At 46.8% G+C, this 25,348-nt stretch overlaps 1 protein-coding gene across 2 annotated transcripts in view; it reads left to right on the top strand.

The window, feature by feature from the left end:
- The first annotated feature begins 4,052 nt into the window (after nt 1–4,052).
- The window catches only part of SETBP1 (SET binding protein 1), a 269,840-nt gene continuing 248,544 nt past the window's right edge, over nt 4,053–25,348 (top strand). For both annotated transcript variants that reach the window (XM_066568629.1, XM_066568628.1), the window contains exons 1-2: nt 4,053–4,607; nt 20,923–21,583. In XM_066568629.1, the coding sequence (XP_066424726.1) occupies nt 21,092–21,583 (492 nt within the window). In that variant the 5' untranslated portion in view covers nt 4,053–4,607; nt 20,923–21,091. The remainder of the gene's footprint in view (nt 4,608–20,922; nt 21,584–25,348) is intronic.

Raw genomic sequence — 25,348 nt, 5'->3', positions numbered from 1 at the left:
TAATTTTAATTCATACCTTGAACTTTGGGAGAGTTATATAGATATTTAACTTATTATGCTATTTATATAAAAATAACAAGCTCATGGCCTTCATTACAAAACATCTGTCTCATGCAGTCAAGGTTATGTGTAGACTGATAGGCACAAATAGGAAACTCATCTCAGGTCTGCTGCAGAACCAAACCAACTTTATGAATGCCATCATACTTTTTTTTTTTTTTTTTAAGTAAAAAGAACAAAGAGGAGAGAACTTCCTCTTTGAGATTATCCACTTAGATTGAGCTCCTTGACACACAGCAGAGACAGAGGGAGGAGGTTGTTTAAAAGAGGGAAAATTTTCTAGAACTAGAAGACAAAACCACAGGTCAGAAAAGCTTTGATGTCAGCGCTGATCCAGGGTGATTTATGCACACGTGTCCTACATGATGACCACTCAAAGGGATGGGTCTTTTTCTGTTTATGAAATTTATCCTGACAGAGTTTGATGTCTACAAGTAAAAGTAACCAGGTGTGATTTTTTTTTTCTTTCAGTTATACATATGACAGGCCTAATAATAACTTTGGGTGAATCACAAACTTCCTTTGCTAGGTCTGAGTCTTTCTTGTTTTTTTTTCCTTTAAATTCTGCCATGTTTTCAAAGTGAGCATTAAATAAGCCATTATCTCTATTGCTTCCTAAATTGAACTCACTTTGAACTTATTTTTTTGTGGGGCTTCTTAAATACATTTGTTTATGTATATGTGTCCTCTCCAGAAGTAAATAAATACAAAATAAAAAGAGAAAAGGCTCAGAAAATGCTTTTTATCTTAAATTTACTGAATATAATTAAAATATTATTTTCTAGCAAAGGGGAAGCAAATGTGATTTTTTTTTTCTTTTTCTTTTTCTCTTTTTTCGGGGGGGGGGGGGTATTTGATTCCATAATTTGGTTCTCTGTGTCAATGTAATCATGCCAATTATTTCATAGCCATTTGTGAGCTTATTCCAAGGAGGAAGATGATGGTCAGCGGAGCTCTTTGATACAGAGTTCACCTGCCAAAAGTTTTCATTTCAAAACCAGAATTCTTCACGGGAAATGTCAGCGCCAGTTCTGCCAAGAAATGTTGAAACTGTTTCTTTTTCCCTTTTGTTTAGATACAAAATGACAAAATGTAGCTCCAGTTGGGTGATTTAATTCAAACAAACAAGCCTCCCTTCCATGTCAAAGAGCGGATTGGAAATGACAATCCCTGTTTGGTTTCAATCAGAAACGTCAGTTTTCAGAGTGACATTTCCGATCCCGGGGTTTGTGAGTCCTGTGTTTGTTTGGGATGGAGATGGGGTTGATCTGCTGGTTGTCATTTGGGAGGCTTCTTGTGTATTTTACTGATTTATTTGTTTTCTCCTATTTGAGAGAACCATGAGGAAAAGCCCACCAGGGAAGGACAGGCCGCTGCACCTGAGCTCAGGTGTTTGGGATCTGCAGGCGTCCGGCGGATGTCAGTCACGCAGGGATATCCAAAGGGAAGCGATGCTTTGGTGTGGCTTTTACCCAGGAATTTTTTTCCCAGGAGCACAGTGGGGCTGAGGGCACATCCTCACCCGGGCTGCTGAGGGTTTGGGAGGGCTGTGCTGGCATCTCGTGGGCCCTCAAATCTCTTCCACCCATTTGGGGTTAGACTGCGACCTGGGTCGTAGGGCTGCTGCTCCTCCTAAAGGGACAGGGTGAGAGAGCTGCAGTTTTCCAGTCTGGAGAAGAGAAGGGCTTTCTAAGGGAGCCCCTGACAGAGCCTAAAGGTGCTCCAAGAGAGATGGAGAAGAACTTTTACACGGGCCTGGAGTAGGGAATGGCTTCAGACTGAAAAAGGGCAGGTTTTGATTGAATATTAGGAAGAAATTCTTGGCTGTGCGGGTGGTGAGGCCCTGGCACAGGGTGCCCAGAGAAGCTGTGGCTGCCCTATCCCTGGAAATACCCCAGTCTAGGCGGGATGGGAGTTTGGAGAAGCCTGGGATAGTGGAAGGTGTCCCTGACAATGGCAGGGGGTGGGACAAGATCTTTTAAGTCCCTTCCAAGCCAAATAATTCTATAATTCTATGATGTAAGGGGATATCAACAGGAATAAGCTTTCATGGCTGGTGAGGGTCAACCCTTGCATCAGCTGCACACTGAATTCAGATCACTCAGGATGACGGCCTGAAGCCACCCTCTGTCCCAGAGCAAAGAGGAGAAGACTTGGTGTTCTTTGAGCCTCCTGCAGCACTCTGGGACAGGGAGCCCTGTGGCACCATCTTTGCAAAGGATCAAGGATGCAGAGGAGCACAGTGGGGTACTCCCTACATTCCCCTTCCTGCCCCTGGCACGTTATCTTCATCTGCAAGTACAACTCCACAGCTCCATTCCACAGGTCCTCCCTCCTCCGGGGGCTCCTCCTCATTGTCTCTGTGGTTACTCAGGCAAGCCAGCAATTTACTCCCGTGAGTAAAGGTTTGCCCAGCTGGCAGACCAAAAGGCAGCATCACCCAGACTGCTGGCAGAGCAAGGGTGGGAAAGGAAAAGCCCAACAATTCGGATTTTGCACCGCTCCACCGGCCCGCAGCTGGGTTTGTGTTGTGTTTAGTACACTGCTACTGAAAGTCCATTCTGAAAGGTGCTGGGATTTGGGGGGGGGGGGGTTTATTCCTTACATCAGGGGTCGAGAGTCGTTGCTTATCTCCCCCAGCCCCAGAGAGGGAATTCTCAGTGTGGCCCGAGCGGCAGGCGCTGTACCCCAAAAATGTCTCGCACGGGTCAAGAACCCGCCGCGAAAAGCACACGGGGGGCTGGCGGGGGGGCAGCTGGGAGGGCGTGGGAGAGGCTGAGCCCGGAGTGGGATAAATGGGATAAATAGCCCTGCCCTGAATCTCACCTCCTCTGCCTTTGCTCCCCTGCCCCCATCAGTGCTGCAGTTGTGTCAGGTAGTGGCACTGTTGAGTACATTAACCCGGAGCCGAGCATTGCAGCCACACCGAGAGCGTGTCTGCGTGTGAGCGTGTGTGAGAGCCTGTGTGTGTGTGTGTGTGTGTGCGTGTGCGTGTGTGTGTGTGTGTGCTCCTGATCATTCCCATTTATTCCCCACACTTCGCCCTCTCCCCCCGCCCCCAGTGCTGCAGGACTCCGGCAGCGAGCGATGGAAACAGAGGAAAGAGAGAGACATCAGCCCCCCAGATCTGCTTAACCAAATCGCCGCCCCTTGCAGGGAGGGAGAGACAGAGAGGCAGGAGAGGGGGGGGGAGGGAGAACCAGACCAAAAAGACAAAATAAAAGACAGAGAAAGGAAAAATCCAGCGAGGGAGCAAAAAGCCGCCCCCAGGCGCACCCTTTCTCAGCGGGGAAGGGGATGCGGGTGTGCGTGCGCGCTGTGTGAGTGTGCGAGCACCGGCTCCGGCCCCATCGGGAGCAGGGGGTGTTTTCCCTCCGCCTTCCCTTCGCCCTCCCCCGGCCGGCGCGGGGCGGCGCGGGGGGAGCGGAGCGGAGCGGGGCGGGCGGCGCAGCCCCGCAGCCCCGCCGGAGCTCCGGCACCCGCTCCGGAGCCCAGCGAGAGCAGGGATAAAGGCAAGAAGCTTCCTCGCCGTCGCCAAGCAGCCCTTTTCTCCTGGCGGGGCTTTGCTCTTTTTCTTTCTTTTATTCTTTTTTTTTTTTCTTCTTCTTCTCTCTTCGGTTTTTTTTTAGTTTTTTTTTCTTTTTTGCTTTTTCTTCTTCTTTTTTTTTTTTTTTAAATATTTTTGAAACTCCTCGCCGGGAAAAGCAAAACCGAAAACGCTTCCCCGCAACCTCGCCCCCCTGCAAAAAGGCTCCCAACCAACCAACAACAACAAGCAGAGAGAAAAAGAGCCCCCCCTTCCAAAAAAAATTTTAAAAGAAGAAAAAGAAAAGAAAAAGCGAGAGAGCTGGAGACCAGCTCCATCGATTTCAAATCCAGGATTTTATCCAGTGCATTGAGGGGCTTCTTTTTTTTTTTTTCGGTCTCTCTTTTTTTTTTTTCCCTTCTTACCCCCTCCTCCTTTCTTTCACCCCCCGCCCCCCTGTCCCCCCCTTCTCCTCCTACTCACCCCCCTTTTTTTCCTTTTCATTTTATTTTGGATCCTGCTAAAATTAGCCGGGACTGCTCTGGGTGTTGCGTGTTAATTTGATTTACTCCGGGATTCCGGCTTTCCAAGACGCCATTTTCCCCCCTTTTTTCTCGCTCTATCTCGCTCTATTTATCCCCTCTCTATCTATCTTTTATCTCCCGGGCTGTCTCTCCGTCTGTCTGTCCGTCCATCTCCCTCTCTCTCCCCGGTGCCTTCCTCCTCCTCCCCCCGCCCTCCTCCCTCTGCGCTCTGCGTGCGCGGCGCGGCCGGGCGCTCCCCTCATCCCCATCTGACAGATGAACACCGCCATGGGTTTGCCGCAACACAAGCAAAAGCACCTTTGGGGGCTGTGGCGAGGGATTGAAACCGGGATCTAAAAGAGAAGAGACAAGAAGAAGGGGGGAAATCCGACGAGGAGGAGGAGGAGGAGGAGGAGGAGGAAGAAGAAAGAAGAAGAAGAAGAAGAAGAAGAAGAGGAAGCTGCTAAGAAGCCCCCGCTGCCGTTTTGGGGATATGGGTTAGTAAATGCGGGGGAAAAAAAAAAAAAAAAAAAAGAACGAAAATTCTGAGGCATCGAGGAAAGGTCTGCCTTGATGATCGGAATCGCAGGAGGATCGTACGCTTCTCTCCTGTTCCTTCACCCCCCTTTTTTTTTCTTTTTTCTTTTTTTTTTTAATTTTTCCCCCTTCTGCATGCAAAAGTTAATGTCGTCCCTTTTTTTTTTTTTTGTTTGTTTGTTTGTTTGGGTTTTTTTTCCCTCCTCTCTGTTGTGACTTTGCAATGGCGCGGAAAAGGGCTTTATTTTTTTTTTTTTTTGGGAGGGGGGAATATTTCTCCTCTGTACATTGCATGCGAATCCTCCTCCCCATCCCCTCCGACCCCTTCCCTCCCCATGCTTTGTGCCTCTTTAGGAGCATGTGTGCGTGTCTGTGTGTGGTTGTCGTGGGGTGGGGGGTACCGGTGGTGCCTCTAAGACCGGGAAAGGGGTTGGAATTTTTTTTTCCAGGAGTTTGAATAATGTATTTATTTCCCCCCCCCCCTCCCACCCCACCCCCGGCATATACCCCCTCTCCCGGCCCCCGCTTGGGCAGCCCACATGTGTTTATACGTGTAGGTGGCAGCTATGTGTGTGCCTGTGGAAATTGGGGAGGGAGGGGGACACGACCCCCCCCGCTTCGCAAATTGCAGGTTAAGTGGAGCTAGAGAGCAGCGCTGTAACCTTATGGGGATTTGTGTGTGTGAGTGTGTGAGTGTGCGTGTGTGAGTGTGAGCGATGTGTGTGCGCGGGGCTCCGCGGCCGAACCGGGGGGCGCCGCTGCCCCGGGGTGGCCCCGCCGTGTTTTGACATTGAAAAGGACACGCAGCCCCCGAACAGCTGCGGGTTTGGGGAACAACCAAGCGGGAGGACGGGGTGGGGGTAGTGATTAGCAAAGCGGGACACCCCCCCCCCCCCCCATGCCGCCCCACCACCACCACGCTCGGTGGCTGGATAATGGCTCTTAACAAGCCGGTGATTGCCGCCCTCGGGACCCTGCCGGCCCCTGGAGCCCCCGCGAGGGGTGGGAGCGGAGTTCAGCCGTGGGCAGGCTGAGCCCCGGCGCTGCTCTGGGGAGCAGGGGGTGACCCGCAGCCCGCAGCCTCGGGCGGCTTTTGTCAACCCCAGCCCTGGCGCAAGGCTCCTGCCCGGCGCCGGGCACCCGCACTCACACTCACGCTCACACTCGCACCCCTTCCTCGCCGGGGTTCCCCGCAGGGCAAGGGGAATTCGGGTCCCTTCCTGCATACCCGGGTGCACACCGTGTGTCAGCGTGAGTGAGTGAGTGAGTGAGTGAGTGAGTGAGTGAGTGAGTGAGTGAGTGAGTGAGTGTGTGTCAGCGTGAGCGTGTCCGTGTGCTCGCATCCCAACATCCCAGCGCCCCAGCGGGCACGGCGCTCCCCGCGCTGCCCCTGCCTGCCTGCCGTATTTATGCCTCCAAAAGGCAGTTGAGAGAAGGATTTCCGATTCGTTTCCGCTTCAAATAAACGGCCCCGATAATCCCGGGCCTGACGCCTGATGCTCAAAAGGCACTTGGCCGCCGGGAGCCCAACCCGGGGAGGCGGGGGGGAGACGGGGCACACCCGGCTCGGACACCCGCAGTGGGCAGCTCCTGTGGCCTCGGGAGGGGTGAGGAGAGGGGCTTGGTGCCCGGGGGATGCGCACGGGGGATGCGAGGGGAGCACCCACCCATTCCGGTGCCGTGGGGTGGCGGTGTCCCCGCGGCTGCCGTGAGCCGGGCTAACCCAGCCGGGCTCTGGGAGGAGCGGGAGGATGGAGGGAGAGCCTGGCAGGCTGTTCCCGCGGTGTACAGAGGTGTTTCATTAGCCCCCGGCCCGCGGCGGCCCCGCTCTGGGGTGGGGGGGACCCTCCGTGTGTCCTTCTGTGTCCGTCTGTCACACGGCAAGGGATGCAGGGGAGCGGGGAGAGGAGAGGGCAGAGCTGGCCAGTGCTCCGCTGTCAGGGAGAGCATCTGAGCCTCCTGGCGTGGATGGAATTGTTCCGGGAGGAGAGGGCTGCTGGCAAATCCAGCCCTGTGTGGAATATTATGGGCCCAAACGGGAACGATTGGTGGTTTGAAAGCCCCTGCATGCAGGATTGACTCGGTGCAGGCTGCAGAAATGCTATTATCAGGTGTCTGGAGACAGGTAGTGACAGCATGAACCTGAGGAAACAAGTGGACCCTGTATTGTGGACAGCAAAAAAAAAAAAAAAAATTCTTATCAGGGAATCATAGAATCATAGAATGTTTTGGCTGGAACGGACGTTAAAGCTCATCTCATTCCAGCCCCATTTTCCCCCAGGGCAGGGACACCTTCCCCTCGACCAGGCTGCTCCAAGCCCCATCCAGCCTGGCCCCAAACACTTCCAGGGACTGGACCTGTTCATGGGAAAATGTGCAAGTGCCTGTTTCATGCACAGCTTTCTGCACTTCCTCAGCCTTTGCTGAGATTACACCCTCATCAGAAGCTCCTTCCACTCAAAGGAGAAACTTTTTTCCATCTCCATTTGTTTTTTAGCTGAAAGGAGGGAAAAAAAAAACCCATCCACACAATGGACTTGTACTTTAATCTGCGCTCTTAGCTCAGAAGGGTTATGTAAAAATAGGGAAAAAAAACAAAAGCAGAAACACTCAAACACTCAGTGAATGGAGACTTCTCTTCCATCTCTTATTGGCTTCAACTTTTTTTTTTTTTTAAACTTCTCAGACTCAAAGTTTTAATTGAAACCAGAAGTCTATTGAGAAGTAACTGAGCCAAGAAAACCTCTGTTTTCTCTGCAACTAGGGATGGGGAATAAATAATTTTTAGCTGATGTTATTTCAAGTCGTTTGAGCTTTTTGATTCCTGCCAAAAAGCCCAGCATAGATTATTAACACATTATCATTTTAGGAGGACACACTTTTTGAAATGCTATAAAATGGTGTGTTAGGTTTGTGCAGAGCCATAAACTATGCTGGTTGTTGGCAAACAAAAGAAACAGTGGCCATGATTTATTATTAATAATGATCATAACTGAGCTATTTAGCTTGATTTGATATATACTGGTTTCTCTGCTGAGGTTGCTCTGTATTGTTTTCAATAATATTGTACTTTGATTAAGTTGGTAACTGTTCTTGTTTAACAACTGCTTTTGCTGTGTGCTTAATTAACTTAAATGCTCAAAAAGGTGCAACCATAATTTTTTTTGCTTCAGATGCAGCTTAATCTCCTCTTCTGCTCTTTTTTGACCCATCCTTTGAGCTCCTTTTCCCTACCACACACATCTCTTAGGTGCAAGTGCCAATTTACCAACAGGACTCTTGTTTTCCATTACCAGATTTGCCTAATCCCAGTTTCAGTGACTTTTTTTCCCTCTCAGTAGGGCTCAATTGCTCACACATAATCTTTCCCTTCTGTTTTCTTTCCCCTTTGGACAACACCCTCCAGGACTGAAAAACTCTTGCCTTGTGCCCTGAGACTTGCAATTACACAGCAATTTTGACTCTTGACCTAACTAGTAGCAAGAAAGGCTATTGTCTAATGAACCACGTAAAAACAGTTCTGGGATCCAACAGATTGCTGTGATGGAAATGAAAGATGTCCCAGTGAACTGATGACTGATTTGTTTAACCATATGCCTAGGCAGTTTTCCTTGCTCCCCATTAACCACCCATCTCTGGAGTATCTGTGATCTGTGGGTCTGTGACAATGCTGAAAGGCAGAATTGATAACTGCCAAAATCCTTTCCATGAGGCATGGGGGGACAGATTTTAAGCCGTGCTCAGAACATGCAGCACCATTTTTGCCCACCATAGCATGCAGGCATGCAGGCAGGTTTTAGGTTTGTAAGTGCTGTGTTTAAGTGTGCTTCTGGTGATGAGGGCAGCAAATCTGTGTGTGAAAATCATAGAATCAGAGATTTGTGTTGGAAGGGAGTTTAAGCATCATCTCATTCCACCCCTCGCCCTGGGCAGGGACACCTTCCACTATCCCAGGCTGCTCCAAGCCCTGTCCAATCTGGCCTTGAACTCCCTCAGGGATGGGGCAGCCACAGCTTCTCTGGGAAACCTGTGCCAGGGCCTCACCACCTCACTGGGAGGAATATTTTTCTAATATAGGTAACCTATAAAATAGTAAGTAGACAGAGGAAGTACATGGTAAGGTCTAGCCTCATTGCTGGGAAGTTCAGGAAACCTTAGGGCAGCATAAATACAAAGTTTAGAGCTAGTCCAAAGAGAGGAAGGTGAGACTCTGTGGGAGAACCTTAGTGGAGAAGGTTCCCAGTGTTTTGCTGCAGGGCTTGTGGTTTCTACTGGGACTGGTTTTGCTGCTATTGTAGGTTCTGCTCTCATTACTTTCTCTCTTTCCAGCTTGATAGAAAAAAGCTCTCTTTCCCGTTATTCTTGCTGAGGAAATAAAATGACTTACGCTTTTAGGAAATTGTCACTTTGATTAAAGATGGACTTCAAAACCCCTCAACTCAGTATTTGAGCCTGGGGGGACTGTCAGATCTGAAAGCGATTTGCAAACATTGGATATTGGGAGTCCTCTTTCCTTCTGATATAGATATGAAATCAGTTTTCAAGTGTGTGTGGTTAGCAATACCTGGAGACTGTTTCTTTCTCCTCCCAATGAGAAGGCTTCACCTGAAGTGAAGTTCATTGGATTTTTGGACCTGTTTAGAAGTCTGCTGGATGCTGGTACCAAGCACAGCTCTGCAACAGGCACCTGGACTCTGAATTCGCATTTGACTGGTTGTAGAGAGTACAAAGTTAAGGGAATAAACAGCTGGGGGAATAAAGGAAGACAAAATAATTTCTTTAATTGAATAAAAGCAGTCAGAGAATCTTTCAGAGCTGAGGAAATGAGTGAAGGAAGTAGATAATTTCTATTTATCAGCTCTTGAGAGAGAGCAGGGTATTTTGCCCTTCTGGAGCTGGATTTATTTTGGAGGACAAATTGTCCAAATGCAATGATGAACTTTTCAGTAAGGTTTGGGATGACTGTGTATGAAAAGAAACCTTCTGACATTCTTTCATTTAGGGTTTTGCTGTCTTTTATGTCTCTTCAAGCAGAAACTTTGAAGAAGGGCAGGTGACCAAAGAGGAGGGTGGCCAGGGAAATGCTCTGGCAATATGGGCCTTGGTGCTGCTCACACACCCCTGGGTCAGGTTTACTCCTGCTCATGAGTAGGAACTCTGGTGGGGCTCGTGCATTTGTCCATCCAGCACAGGGGTTTTTCAGGGAATACAGGAGTTGTGCAGGTGGTGAGGATGAGTTACCTTTCCTGTGCAGGGCTGCTGAGTCTGATGTGCCCTTTCGAATGTGTGGAAAAGCCATGCAAGAGGAGGCCAATTTCCACACAAACCTGAGGTCACAAGGTGGTGACAAGGCTCTGAGCTGCCCTGGTGAGCACCAGAGCATGAGGTGGCCCAAGGCTTGGCTCTGCAATATATTGGGAGGAGCTGGGGTTGTGGCTAAACATTGTCGTGGGGGGACTTATTTATCTTCTCAGTGCCTCTGAAAGAGTGAATTCCTGGTTCAGTAAGGGCTGCTGTGCAATCCTGGTCAGACAAGGGATCTGGGAGGATGGCAGCAATGACAGCAAAGTTTCCTCTACTGTAGTATGTTATAACTAGTAACAGTGCTTGGGAAATCTTTTCAGAAGAATGTGTGGTAGGCAAGCACGGGGTAACCCAGGACTCACTCAAATACCTCAAAATTAGAGATGGGCTAAAGATCGGAAGCCTGAGGTTTTAAGTTACTTTGAAATTTTTGTTAGCCTTAACCTTTAAAACTGAGATATATATGTATACAATGAATCATGCTCTTTCTGTCCTGGCATTTTAGCAGATGGAGAAGCCAGTTTTAAGATGGAAGGGAGAAAATGATGATACTCAAACCAGGGGTCAAGCTGCAAGGTGTTACAGGCACGTCTTCCCTCAATATGAATCCACATATCCTGAATGTCCTACTGATGTGATTTTTAAGGCTTGGACACTGGCCTAACTTCCCTCTGTATTTCCAGACCCAGCATATTCTGGAGTGATGCTGCGATCCATGTCTACCTCTTCTCAAGACTCACTAAATACTTGGCTTTGGAGAATATGGTGGGGTTTCCACTGAAACTCCTCTGAAATCCTATTAGTTTCCTAGACAAGGAAACCCTTCCTGTAGTTTTTCTTTCTTTTTTTTTTCTTTTTTTTCTTCTTTTTTTTTTTTTTTTTTTTTTTTTTTTTTTTTTTTTCTCTCTCCCTCTAAAGCCTTCATATGGAGCTCTATAGTGGGAATTCAATAGAATTCTATACTGGGAATAATTCTCTGCTGAATCCCCTAGTTCTTTTTCAGAAGGGATCAGAGACACAAAGCTTAACTGGGGGAGTTCAGTAAGTGTTCAAACAGGACTGTACACATGTAAAGTGCTGTAGCAGGCATCTGGGCAAAGTGTTACTACACATGTCCATTGTTCCTAAGGTTGCAAATCAGACAATTTAAAATATTAACCCATACATTCACATCCTTGTAATTTCCATAGATCTTCAACTAATGGGCTGAAAAATGACATGCTTTCTCTCTGTTTCATGACAATTTTCTTCCTGAAAATTTGAGTAAGCCTCTCCAGCTATCAGTTTTGTTTTCAATAGATTCAGAAAAAGTGAGAGTGGAAAAAGGAAACACTTTTTTTTAAATTATTCTAAATGCATGCTTTTAATGATGACAACAGTCTCTATCTTATGGATGTAGGGCTTCTTGATGGCCTTTGTCATCTTTTGGTGTTTGAGTGAGACAAAAATTAGAGGCCATGGTTTCTGATGCCATGACAGATTGGAGTGTAGACATCCTGAAGTTAATGGTATTCTTGTAGTCTGTTGGCTTAAAGAGAAGGGCACTGGCCCAAAAAATCCTGTTGGATAGGAGTCATAAATGGCCTTTTTTCATAGGTGTTGGTTACATTAGATTAGAGTTCTGTGTCACAGGAGGTACTCACACGAGCATGAGTCCTGCTCCTCCATATCTATCACCAGCATTGAAGACACATCTGCTCTTAAAACATGCTGTCTTCTAGCTGTGGCTTTTAGGACAGAACATTTTCTTTACCCTTAGCTCAGCAAACAGACCTCCCAAAGTGCTTAAGGAAAACCTTTGATAAAAAAAAAGCAGTGTGAGTAAAAAATAAAATAACAATAATCTGCAGCATGCTTCTAGGTAGGAACTGAGAACTTATTCAAAACCACAGCCATCTCCAGATGGGGAGCAGCAGCACAGACACCTCAGCTCAGGGCTCTCTTGGCCCATCACAGCCAACAGATCAAACTTTGGCTGGGAGATAAGTGAAGGATTCAGATTAAGAGACAGCAACCCAAGGTTCACTGGATTGAAGAGAGGTGGTACCCATGACTGACTTGACATAGGATTCCTCTCCAAGTGTTGATCCCATCATAACCTTTAACATCCTCCTGGAGTCAGTGTTAGAAGTATTACAAGTGACAGAATGAGAGGAAATGGTCTCAGGTTGCTCCAGGGGAGGTTTAGATTAGATAACAGGAATAAACTTTTTCCTGGAGAGTTGGTCAGCCATCGGAACAGGCTGCCCTGGAAAGTGTTGAAGTCACCATGCATGAAGTGATCAACAAAATGTGTGGATGTGGCACTTGGGGACCTGGGGTGGCCTCGGCAGTGCTGGGGAAATGGTTGGATTCCATGATCTTAGAAGGCTTTTCCAACCTGAATGATTGTATGAGTCTATAGGAGTAATAATCCAAAGTGCTGGTCCTGCCTCCATAGGGATTAGAGTGGTGAATCTGGGGCTCCTGACCCTCTGTGCTGCCTCGGAGGGAGCCCGATGTGTGCAAAGAGCCCAGTAAAATAACTGAGCTGGAGAGGCCTTTCAGGCCTGCAGATACTCAGCAGGCTTTTATCTCCTCCTGACTCAACTTCACACAGCACTTCTGTAACCACTTCCTCTTCAGCCTCATTAGAGGCAAAGGTGCTCCTTCTCTTTGCCCACAGCCGCTGTCAGTTAACTTGCCTTTATTCCTGGCCTCAGGTCTTCCCATCAGCATGCTCCCAGCTAATGTTTTTGTGCCTCTTGATATCACTGTCCCAGCACTGTGGGCTGCTCTTTGTCCCGTGTGCATCCAGCTGCAGCCACTTGTGTCCTGTGCTGCTTTTTTCTCCTGATTTTTCCTGTTCTTTTCCTTCTTTTCCTTCTTTTCCTTCTTCTCCTTCTTCTCCTTCTTCTCCTTCTTCTCCTTCTCCTTCTCCTTCTCCTTCTCCTTCTCCTTCTCCTTCTCCTTCTTCTTCGTCTTCTTCTTCTTCGTCTTCTTCTTCTTCGTCTTTGTCTTCTTCTGTCTATGAGGCTTTAAGGGAATTTCTTTTATTTCTGGCCCTGACACTCTCTTTCCCCAAAAAAACTGATGTACTCTGCAGGACAAAGCACTCCCAATGCTTTCCTTTAGATACTCCAAATTATTGCTATTCTTCTTGTATGCCCTTTAGACACCCCTTTTTCTCACAGTCCCCTCTTGATGTTGGGGATGCTTGGTGTATTATACAGCACCAAGCAAGACACCACTGCTTACTCAGCATGGAAACACACAGTGCAGTGTCCTGGATGGACAAAATCCAAACTTTCTTACTCCCAGCATGGTTTGAAGCATGCGGAATGGAATAACATGGGATGTGTTTTTTGTACAGACTCCAGACTGGGCACGGGATAGATCCTGGACTGAAGCCTTTTAGGTCCTCCTTGTGCCATCACTTATGGCTCTGAGGAATGGATGCTGAGCCAAGACATGGTGCATTCCCCATCAGATGTGTTGTTAGATTTTATTTATTTCTTTGTTTTTCCCAAAGGAAGAGGAAGCTGGTCTATTTGGCACATGTGCAAGCAAAAATGAAATAATGGAGAAGGGGAGGGGAAAAAAAAAGGTGAAAGAAGGAGTTCTGTGGCAGCAGCAGTAAATAAAAACAAAACTCTCATTAATGATTCATGCAGAGAAATAAATTTCCACACATTTCGTGGTGCAGAGGGAAATGTTTGATCAGAGGGAGAAGAAGAGATTGTTGCCCTGCCATGACGGTGTTAGAAGGAGGCTACTGTGTATGATGGCAGCTCTCCAAGAGCAGAGTCAATCTAGGAAAGTTTGGTAACACAGATGATGGAATTGTACAGGGGTTTGCTTTCTGTGGCTGGTCTCTGTGCCAGTAACCTTTCCCTAAATACCCATAAAACTTTCCATTTGTAGCCTGGAGTAGCTGCTGCTACCTCCAGGATGGTGTGCTTGGCAAGAGCTGGCTGGAACATAGTAAGTATTTAAGTCCCCTTCTGTGCACATTGACACTTCTTCCCAAAGAGTTTTATGGCTGTTGTTAATGGAATAAATTTTATCCTTGCAGTGGCACACACTCAGCTGCATCCAGCAGAGTGCTCAGGGTGGTCTCCTGGTTCATCCCAGGAGTCACCTCTGATTGTACATCACACTGAGAGTGATGATGATTGGTCTGGGAGCTCAGCAACTCGGTGTTGATCTGACTTAGGCAAATTTACCAGCTTGACTTTTTGTGTTGTAATGAGCTGAGGCACAGCTGGCATCTCCTTCTGCTTTTCAGTGTCCTGGAGGCCTGATGTTCACAAGGAAAATGGGCAAAAACCACATGCCAGCTATAGATGTCATTAGGATCAAACACTACCCTTGATTTCCTAGAGAAGTTGTAAATGCCTGGAAGTGTTCCAGGCCAGGTTGGACTTGGGGTTGGAGCAACCTGGTCTAGTGGAAAGTGTTCCTGCCCATGGCAGGGGTCTGGAAAAAGATGGTTGTTAAGGTCCCTTCCAACACAAGCCAAATTTTTGTTGCCTACCTCGGAGGGAACAAATGGGAAGAGTTTGATCATTTTAGAGACCAGAAGCCTCTGTGAGAAGGTGTTCACAGGTCTGATGACTGCACTCCCTTTCCCAACACTCTGATACAGCTTTAGGTTATGAGTGAGTAGATTTACAGAACCTTGGTAGATTTCTGAGGCAGGAGTTTGTAAAAGCCCTTGGGCAGCATGATGGGCACCTCTCCTGCTCCTGCAGATGGGTGCTTTGCTACACTGGCCACAGCTGTACCTTGGGCAGTATTGCTTTCATTGTCCTTGTGATTTATGGCCATGTCAGTTGTTTAATCATTCAGTTGGCCCTCCTGCAAGCCCTCTATGATAGTTAGTTACTTACATAGAAAGGTAACTATCTGATCTAATTATAAAGTCTCAAACCTAATTATGGAGTCAGATATGCTTCCATAATCTACTCTAAATGTGTCTATGTTGAGGAGACAGATACATGTGTGTGCGTGTGTGTAATGTGCACACTTACATGCCTCTGTAATTACAGGTGTGCTTGGATTTTCATTTATTTCTGCCTCTTTGTCTTGGGCAGCATGCTTGCAGCTTCATCTGGCTGTGACACATATTTGGTTTGCCACATCTTTTTCCCTCCAGTGTGACTTTTCCTGTCTCCCTTTGCCATACTTGGGCACACTGAGGCACAGCCATCAGTCAGTGCAGAGGGATGGTAGCTCTTGGACTCAGCACAATCTGATGGAAACAAGTGAAGATTACATTTCTGGCAACTGCCATTAACGCTTGCTCCTTGTTTCCATGTGAATAACCCACATCTGGGACAGCTTGCATCCTGTCCCTTTGTAGAAATTCCTCACGTACTCCACACAAAATCAGAGGCAGAGTTAGAAGATTTGAAAAAAAGCAGAGTTGGACGCAGAAGGACCATGTGAAGAGCAATCAAATTTCTTCCTCTAATTCACCCTATTAATAAATTACATACCTTAGTTAGACGGACACAAGGCAGGTGACAGGGACGGGGTGGTTCCTATGTGATCCATAATGTGGACAGAAAATAACTGCCACAGTCATTGTTTGAGCTCCCTGCCAAAGTTGGGTTGTTCTCTCAGAGGATCATGCCCTCAGGAAGTAGGAGAGGCTGTGGTCCAAAGCTGCCATAAATCTATGTCCAGAGCTCTGAGCTGTGGATTAAATACAGTACTGGTACATGATACTGATCCAGTATAAACTCCTACTGGTTCAAATTTGCTCAAAAAAAAAAAATTGCAATGATTTAATTTTATCCCAGAATACTTTGTATTGTATCATGTTATGTCACTTGTCTGCACCACTCTGGCTTTATGGCTTACAAGTTTTCCCATCCTCTGGAACTGACTTTAAGTCACCACCAAGGAAATTTTAAGCCTCATGTTGTGTGCTTGCCCGTTCCACAGAAGTGTGATCAGATGCCTGTTCCTGACCAGCATCAAAGTCATGCTGCTGGCTATCTGGCAGTGCATGGACAGAGACCACAACCAAGCATGAAATTCCAATTTCTTTTTGCAAAACAATAATGAAGGAATAGGCTGGGGCCATTTTTGTACTTCAGTGTGGGTTAACTGGGTTGAGTACAGCTTGTCACATGCTGGGATGTTGGGCTTTTAAGACCCATGACAAAATCTGAAGTTTTACAGACACTGCTCATAAAAGCAGGTTTCTGACCAAAACTTGCCCTTGGCTGTAACATGGGCTGTCCACTGGCTTCTGGCCCAGAGGCAGCTGCATTTCCACAGTGTCATACATGACCATGGAAGTAACCTGGGAGTCTTTGGAGTGAAAGGTGAAATCTCATCATTAAACACTGCTGCATAGTCTCCAGTGCTTTGTGGTGAATGCTTTTAGAAGGATGGAGTGTAAAGAAGGTTCCAGCATTCCTGATATTTTGCAGAGATTAGGGATTTAATGCAATGTCCCATGGAAGAATGGAAGATCCAAAGGCAACCTGATAGGCACAGAGTTTGAAAAGTTGTGACCTCCCCTTTGCATCCCCCATAAGCCTCAGACTTGTGCTTTAGTTTCCACTGACTTGAACCTGTTAACAGACTTTTTTTCTTTTTCACCCATTCATTTTGGATTTTATGAATGAAATTAAAGCAGTCTCAGTATTTACAGTGGTATTAGTGTAGAAGGAATTTGGACAGCACCTCTTAGTATTGCTCCCACCTCCCTGCTGGTGTTCCTAGTGCTTGAGCAGTTCAGAGGAACTGCAGAAACACTGGGCAGCTGAGCCTGCCCTGCTTGCATGTGTCAAAACAGTGTTTGCTTGCTCCTAATGTGGTTGCTGTCACTCTTAGAATCACAGAATCATAGAACCACCTCCAAGATCATTGAGTCCAAGTTTAGGGCAAAAGCTGTGCCAAGTATTATGTCCACTTTCATTTCACAGAAAACCCCAAGCAGGTGGATCTCCCCTCCCTCCTATTGGCTCTCACCTCTGTTTTTGTCCTCTGCAAATTTTCACTTTAATCACTTTATAGCTGGGGCATCTGAATACTCACAAGCACCAGGTTGCCTGAGGCAGAAGAAGGGAGCATATTCAGAACCCCAAATAGGAGACATCCACTATGACCCAAATGGGGGTTTTGTACTTGAAGGTCTTTGCCTCCATAAGAGTGTTTGAGGTGCCCAGAGGAGCTGATAAGAAACTTGAGCATTGGTAACAAGGCTGAGCAAGCAGGCGTTTGATTATTTCTCAGTACTTATCAGAGGAAGTGTGAATCTCTCCCTAATTAAGAGCTAATGCCAACTTCTGTGAAATTTATTGTCATTCACCTGTGAATTATCCTCCTCAAATTTAACTTGACTGCAGGAAGCCTGCTAGCAGTAACACTTTCCTCAGTGAGCCTAATTTGGATGGTAAAATGCCTCTGTAGCTGCTTATTGAACAGGACTTGATGCTGGTGAGCACTGGAGGCCTGGAATGACAGCCTGGGTCAGCACTTAGATGTTCAGACACACCTCATGTCCTGGGTACTAAAAATAGAAATAGAGCTCTTCCAGCAACAGGACAAGGAAGAATGGCTTTAAACCAACAGAGAGCTGGTTTAAATTGGATGTTGGGAAGAAATTCTTCCCTGTGAGGGTAGTGAAGCCCTGGCAGGTGGCTGCCCCATCCCTGGAAGTGTTCAAGGTCAGGTTGGATGGGGCTTGGAGCAACTTGGGATAGTGGAAGGTGCCTGCCCATGGCAGGGGGGGGTGGATGAGCTTTAGAGTCCCTTCCAACACAAACCATTCTGTGATTCTGCTCACAGGCACTCTGGAGAGGGGAGGTTTCCAGTAGAGGTTACACATTCAGAGGCCTGAAGTGAGGTTTCTAATTAGTCAAAGCACAGGTAGCCTGCCCAAACTAGAAAGACGAGTATGATGTCCCTGCACCCAAGTCATTTAACTATTAACCCTGAAGGAGAGTAAGGAGCTATCTAGAACAATGACCCAGTTAATTCTGGGTGCAGCACTTGAGTGCAGGGTTATTTGTTGCTACCTGTGGGTCTGGTGATATCATCTGCAGACTCTTGGCAGAACAGGAGGCCAGTATTTTTAAGTTGGGTTTTAAGGTGGATTTGGCATGAATTCATCTGACACGGGTGCAATGCTATGACTTTATTTATCTGTTGCTTGTTTATGCTGAGCTGGAGGCACACAGCCAAGCAGGGATGAGTACTTGGACATTATGACCCAGCGTTTGGGTCCCACAATCAGACTTTGGAGCAGAAATCTGGCTTTTTATTCACCCTCCATAAAACATTACCCAATGGCTCAAAACATGAATGACTCTTCCTGTCCCGGAGCCATGAGCTGCATTTCAGCTCCCGTGCAGGTGAGGGTCCCAGGAGGGCTGGCTCATAAAGGCAATTCCAGCTGTCCCTTCCCTGCACCCTTGGCGGCTGCGGGCTCATCCTGCTGAGCTGCTCCAGAGCCTGCTCTCTGCAGCCAGCAGCGAGAGAGGTTAAAAGCCTGTGGGCGGAGGCCGGCACACAGTGCCCATTGTACATGCGTGCATACCAGAGCGGTAACTCCCTGGAATGCTGCACCGCCGAGCTTTTACCACCTTGTGTTTGTGTTGCAGCCCAGGAGAGTGTGTACATTGTGTCCCTCTACGCGTAGATTAACAATGTAAAACGGCAGATAAATAAGACTTTTTTTTTTTTTTTCTTTTTCTTGATTGGGCCGGTTGGAAGGGGAAGGTGTCTCTGACTCCCATCACCTCCACAAGCACAAGGAGAGGCAAAGTGCAAAGTCAGACAATTAGGTGGAGCAGCTCTTTGCAACCAGGGTGGCTTTCATGCACTAATTGTGTTAGTAATTAGCAACTACCACATGGTTTGGGTTCAAAATGTATGGCATTTTGTAAGGGCATTAACTAACCCACTCTGCAATGGGTTTGAAGGATGTAAGTGTGATCCTTGTTTCCCAGAGGTGAACTGGGGAGACTGGCTGACCACTGGGTGAGTCAGGGCAGGCATGCATGAGACCTTGAGTCTGTTAGTTCCTCAAGATCATCTCACAGGAGGATCAGCTCTGGGAAATGAGTCCCTCCACTATTGCCAAGAGATGTGCAACTCAAGTATAAGTGTTTTTGTGGTGCATTTCTATCTCCTATGAGCTGTGGAAACCATCCCTAAGGCCAGATGGCAAGTCCAAGTTTGGGTTTGTTTTTTTTTTTTTCTTCTTTATTTCATTCTGCTTGGGTTGTCAGCTTGTGCTATTTATGGGAATTTTATTTGAATTTGTGTCTGCTGGGACCTGGTCTCCAAGTGATTTCATGGAGCTATAGGACACTTAATCTTTCCGCTAGTAGCCATACACGTCCAGGTGAGAAAAGTGACACACAGCCACACTCCAATGAAAATGTGTATCTATAACTAATAAAAGGCACTTGTTATTACTTCTTGTTGAATTTCAGGCCCCTGCAAGGTACCTTTAGAAAGCAAAAAGAAGCAAAAAGAAGCCAGTGGTGCAAGGACATGTGTTTCTTCTAGGTGAGCTGTGCTTTACAGCAGTGTACACTGGCACTCTTGTTCTGATTTGGTGATAGGTAGCAAGATATTTTTTTTTTTTCTCTGTGGCATATTGCTGCCAAGAATGACCTGGGAAATCCCTGGCTCTGCTGAGATCTTGATGGAAGTTGGTCAAGTGTAGCTGAGTTAATCTAGCAGGGAGCTACTCCTGAAAGAGCCAGTCTGAGCTCCCAGCAACTACTCCTGGCAGTGCCTTCCTGCTTCCTTCTCCATTTGCCAGAAGTGTTACTTGTTGTTTATCTTAAAGTACCAGAAAATAGATTTATTTCTCTCCACTAATTGTGTAGATTTACACTTTTTTGTGGATTCTTTTGCTAATTTTGTGGCTGAAATTGGCTTGCCATGAAGGGGTGTGTGTGGGGTGGCAATAGGGGAGTTTTAGGGAGGGTGCATGAAAGCACCTCAATGCCTTTTAAAACACCCCATAAGTATTACTTATAACAAGAATTCCTTGGGTGATACAATTTTTGCCTCAACTGAATGTCCACAGCTTCTTTCTTTAACTGAGGCTTTGTAAGGTACCAAGCAGGAGTGTTTCCATCTCAAAGGGTTCCATCTCTGATGTTCTAAAGAAAAATAAAATTTGCAAGGTCGAGAGCGCAGTCTGTGCATCATCCAGCCCAAGGCTTTTCCACAGAACAGTGGAATGAGGGCATGAAAAACTCTGGAAAACCTTGAGTTTAGCTTTTCTCCATGCACTTCAGTGCTTGGGACACTGACATGCACTGAAAGAAGCCCAGGTGGATCCTCCTGCAGTTCCAGTATCCCATAGAGCATCCTGGGCTGCAGTTGGTCTCTAATGAATTGCTCATCCAAAGCAGGATTACCCCCAGAATAGTTGGCAGCCAAGCTATAGCTGTCACTCTCTCACCTGGCAAGTGAGGAAACAAAGAGTTTGAAACTCTGCTGCTGATTCAGAGGGCAGCACCATGTTTTCTGTGCTCTGATCACTGGGTTATTGTTTAACCCAAGGCAAGTATCTGAGTTTACTTTTTTCCCCTGCTGGAAACCCTGTGACAGTGAGCATGTTGAGGTAACGAGGAGGTTCATGGGTGTGGAGAGCTGGCTGTCCCCTCATTTATTGCATAAGTCAAGTTGAAGATGTTTGCATTGAGACAACATTTTGGGTGTTTGGTTTGTTTTTTGTTTTATTTTGTTTTGGGTTTTTTTTAAATAGATATCCATTGTCATCAATTTAACAATAGATATGGCAATTGTTCATTGCTTTGTGATGTCAGATCCAGCCCTCAGAAATGCTGGTGAGCCTTGGTTCCCACTTTCTCCAAGGAAAGCCCTTGAGATGCTGCAGAGGAAGCCTGAGTGTGCCCTGTGCCCTGTTTCAAACATCTCCACACTGATTTGACATATGTGCACATGTGCTAACTTCCTCTTTATTTTTTTCCTTTCTTTTCACAGTGGCACATTTGGTCTCTTCTGAGCATCTTGCAGCCTCTGGGTGACCGGGACATTGAATTTGGTGGACAGTTGCCATTCGCTCCCTGGGATCGTATCCGCCCTTGCTTCCCTCATCCCCTTCTGTACTCCCCTTCCCTCCAACCAAACTCCAGGGCGTTGTGATATTGCCATGGAGCCCAGAGAGACTTTGAGCAGCTCCCGGCAAAGGGGAGGCGAGGCAGACTTTCTGCCAGCTGCCGTCACCTCCACGAAGGCTTCGCCAGTCTCGGGCTGTGCAGGGGAGACGATGCTGTCTTCATCGGGCGCGGGGAAAGGGATCCCGGTGAGCAGCGAGAGGCTGGAGCCTGAGGAAGAGGATGAGCTGGGTTCTGGAAGAGACGTGGATTCCACTTCCAATGCAGACAGCGAGAAATGGGTGGCGGGAGATGGCCTGGAGGAGCAGGAGTTTTCCATCAAGGAGGCTAACTTCACGGAGGGGAGTTTAAAACTAAAGATCCAGACCACCAAGAGAGCGAAGAAGCCCCCAAAGAACTTGGAGAACTACATTTGCCCTCCCGAGATCAAAATCACCATCAAGCAGTCTGGGGAGCAGAAACTTTCCAGAACTGGGAAAAATAGCAAAACAACTAAAGAGGAGGACAGATCACACTCCAAAAAGAAGGTAGGTCCCATTCTTTTCCATAGTTCCAGAAGAAGAGGGAGAGGGAAGGAATGGATCTTCTCAAACAATTTGTGTCCAAGGCATAGTCTTTGCAAGATTTGGCCTTGGAGCAGCACAGGGCAAGTATCATCCTGCACTGCCACGTATGCATGGGGAATGATCTTGAACTATCCTTCAGATGAACCAATTCAGATGAGATCAAAAGTTCAACCAGGCTTCTTCTATTTTTGTATGTAATTGAGTTTTGAGATTAATGATTACATGAGTGAGAAATGAAGGAGCCCACTTCTAAACTGCTTTGTGCCTGAGCACTAATGCTCAAGCCTTTTGGCAGTTAAGGCATTCAACTGCATTTTTAAAATAGAGGTATGTGCATGATGAACAATTGAATTCATTCCTGTATTCTGGGTGATGGGCTCCATTATTCTTGATTACAGCATTGTGTGAGTAGCACTATAGTTATGCTACAGAAAATACTTCCATTATAAGTCTCATTTTCTTCCAGATGCATATCATTTTCTTGAAATATCCTTCTGCAGAGAAATTTTTGGTACTTTAAGTCTGGGTAAAAATTGAACTTTTTTTTTAATTTTTTCACTCATTCAAAGATGAGAAAAGAAAGAAAATCCTTTCTTTATATGAGCTGTTTTCAGGAGCACCCTTTTGATTTGATGTTGGCTTGATTTTTCTGTAGTGTTGCCTACACTTAGTACATAGACCGAATTTAGTTTGAGTGTATTAAGCAGCACTGCTGGGGACACAAATTTTTGGATAAGTGGTATTTTCTGTCCTAAGCATTAGCCAAGTGTGTTTGGTCAGGTCATAGTAAAAATACTTCACCTCTGCCTGCTTAGTAACCCATAGGTTTCATGATGAGTTCAGACAGGACATAGATTTGATAAAAGATGCACAAGTGTCTCCATGACCTGGAGAAATTGATCTGGGATTTAGGCACCCTCAGATTAGGGCTTGGGTCACAGCTCGGTTTTCCTGCTCATGCAACTTTGGTCCTTCTTCTCCCACACCTTACACATGTGATGGGTGCTCAAAGGGCAATTTGAAGCCTTGAGGAGACTAATTGCCTGGAGAAATTCTCCTCCACCTCTTCCTAGAAAAATCCTCCTTGGCAGACTGACATAGACCAAAATTGTCATGACTCAAAATCACTTTTTAAAGCATTGATATTTCCCATTGACTCAAGGCAGAGCCCAGGGAGACTAACATCACTCACATTTGGAGTCTAACATCACTCACATTCACTTTTCTTACAAGAAGAACTTGAAAACAAACTAAAAAAAAACAATTCAAGGGGATTTTTTTTCTCTTAATCTTTTAAGTGATATAGTCAATGGGCATGAAAGAGCTGGCTCTTTTTAACACAGTAGAGGTTTGGTCCTATAACGCTTTGAGAAGAGAATTTCCCATCTATTGAAAAGGATGAGCTGCCTTCTTAGCACCAAGCAATGTCTAATTTCCACTTTCCTGTCCTCCCTGAATGTTTGTAGAGGTCTCAGGAAGCAGCAGTTTTATGAGACTATGCTCAGTGACAGCAAAGATGTCACAAGCAATCCTTCCATAGCAATGTGGAGGGGAAAAAAAAAGAACTGCAAACCCCTACTTACCATGCACGGGCCGTGGAGAATATGACTGCACAGAATCAGAGCCCTCATTTCTATGTATCACCCAGTCTGATGGGCATGGTTGTGTTCTTTTCCGTGTGGTCATCCAAAAGGTTGAATAAATAAAGCTAAGCATAAGGAAGTTATGCACAAGAAAATCCCCAAACAAAAACCAAACAAAGCCAGTGGGAACAATAGTTTAAAAAAACACCTTGTAGCATGGTTATGCTCAGGGTGATGGCTTTATTGCAGGAGGATAAGGAGTTTGAAAGAAACAGACCATGGCTCAGACATGGCTGCATCCCGCTTGCACCTGCGTTGCGAGGTCCGAGCTGGCTGGGGCTGTGCTCACACACACCCTGTTCTCAAGCTGGGAGCGCTTTAGGTCAACACTGGTCTAATCTGGCCATTAAAACAAACAAAAAAACCTCAGCACCCAGCAGGTGGGTGCTCTGAGCAGATGGGGAGAAGGCTGCTGCCCCGGTGCACCATTAGCATAACACCCAACGGCTGCGGCGCGGCAGCTGCTGAGCCGCAGCTGCGCCAGAGATGTCCCCGGCAGGGGTCTGGAAGACCCCAGTGCTGTGATCTCGAGGGGTGTGCCTGATGCCTGGAGACCAGCAGCCTGCATCACCAGGATGGGGAATAACCCGAGTCCCTGCAGCCGGGGGGATCGCACACACGCCCGCCCCTCGGCTCGTGGGGTTCCAGGATCAGGCTGTGAGCACCTCGCATCGAGGGGGGATCAAAGGCACTGCAGAAAGGGAGGCTGGGAGCGAGGGGGAGAAAGGTTCTGGTGCTGGCAGAATGATTTCTTCTGTGGCCAGCATCTGTCTTGTGGTGGGGATGGAAATTTTGGGGGGGAAGATAACTAGGAGGAAGCAGCAAGTTGAAATTTGCATGGATATGTAGCTCTCTGGTCTATCTCTGTGTTTCCCTGGAAGAGCAGAGCATGCAGGAACCCTCTGCACTTACTTGCAGAACCATTGAGAGCTGCAGTAATGGTTGTGGGGAAAAAAAAAGAAAAAAAAGTGATTTGTCACATTTAAATGGTTTTGGCGGTTTTGAAATTTCAGCGTTAGGCTGTTTTGATTGCCTGTTGCTTTAATCAGCACAAGCTCCAGAAAAGCAGCTCCTGGCAGCAGAAGGAGGGAACAACACATTTAAAGAGTGGGACAGACCTTCAGCTGGCATCAATCCACTGCCCTTTATGGATTTTTGCCAGGAGAGTTTGGCCCAATGTACACATTTCCCTTGCACATGGGAGCATTATTTGGGTTTGCCACCTTGCTCGTGGATGCAGAGAATATACACAGACTGAGCTGCAAGTGCCATTCTTGTGCCTCTGGTGGGTGGAAGTGGTTGTCCTGCACATCATGGAGTAGCGCCCAAATTTATTTTTCCCCTGAGGAAGTGCAAACTCTATCAGGACTTGAAAAATCCCCTTAGTTTGTTGCATAATATTTCCAGCTACATCTCCAGCAGTCCCCAGTGCTTTGAAATACCACTTCAGCATTCTTGCAGGAGTTTCAATACACACAGCACAGAGAGCAAGTAATGAAAACATGGAAGCAATTTAAGTAACAGCATGTGGGTACACAAAGGACTGGTAATGCCAGCAATGTAAAAAGGGACTGTGAACTGGGGATATAGCATTTATTCAGTGGCCACTTAGGGAGGAAGAAGATATGCCTGTTTCTAAGCTTTACACTGCTCTGCTAATTAGGCAATAGGGGTTAGTGCTTGATTTCTAAAGCTGTGGTCCAGAGAGCAGCAGTGATTAGAAGGGGACTCCGTGGAGAGCCACGATGCTCATGTGCTGAGGCCCAGGGTTTTTGCCTTTGATTCCAGCTGCTACACTATATTAAAAGACATAAACATGCATTAAATACTTTCCTCATGTTGCTTTTCCGTGTGAGCAATCGCCCCAGGGATGTTATTCGATCCTGAATGGGAGGGGAGGGAATTCAGGAGAGGATCTTGCTGGGTGCAGTTGCTGATGCCCCGGAGTGGGGAGGGAGGCAGGGGATGAGAGAATACCAGCGTTGGGAACCTCTGCTCTGCTGGCTTGAATGCCTGGCTGCAATGCAACAACTTTTGGGGTTTCTTTTAAGTCCAGACCATGCCAAGTTTCACATCGGCTTCC

This window comes from Molothrus aeneus, chromosome Z, assembly GCF_037042795.1.
Source record: "Molothrus aeneus isolate 106 chromosome Z, BPBGC_Maene_1.0, whole genome shotgun sequence".
Taxonomy (NCBI): Eukaryota; Metazoa; Chordata; class Aves; order Passeriformes; family Icteridae; genus Molothrus; species Molothrus aeneus.
This window is presented reverse-complemented; position numbering and strand designations above follow the sequence as displayed.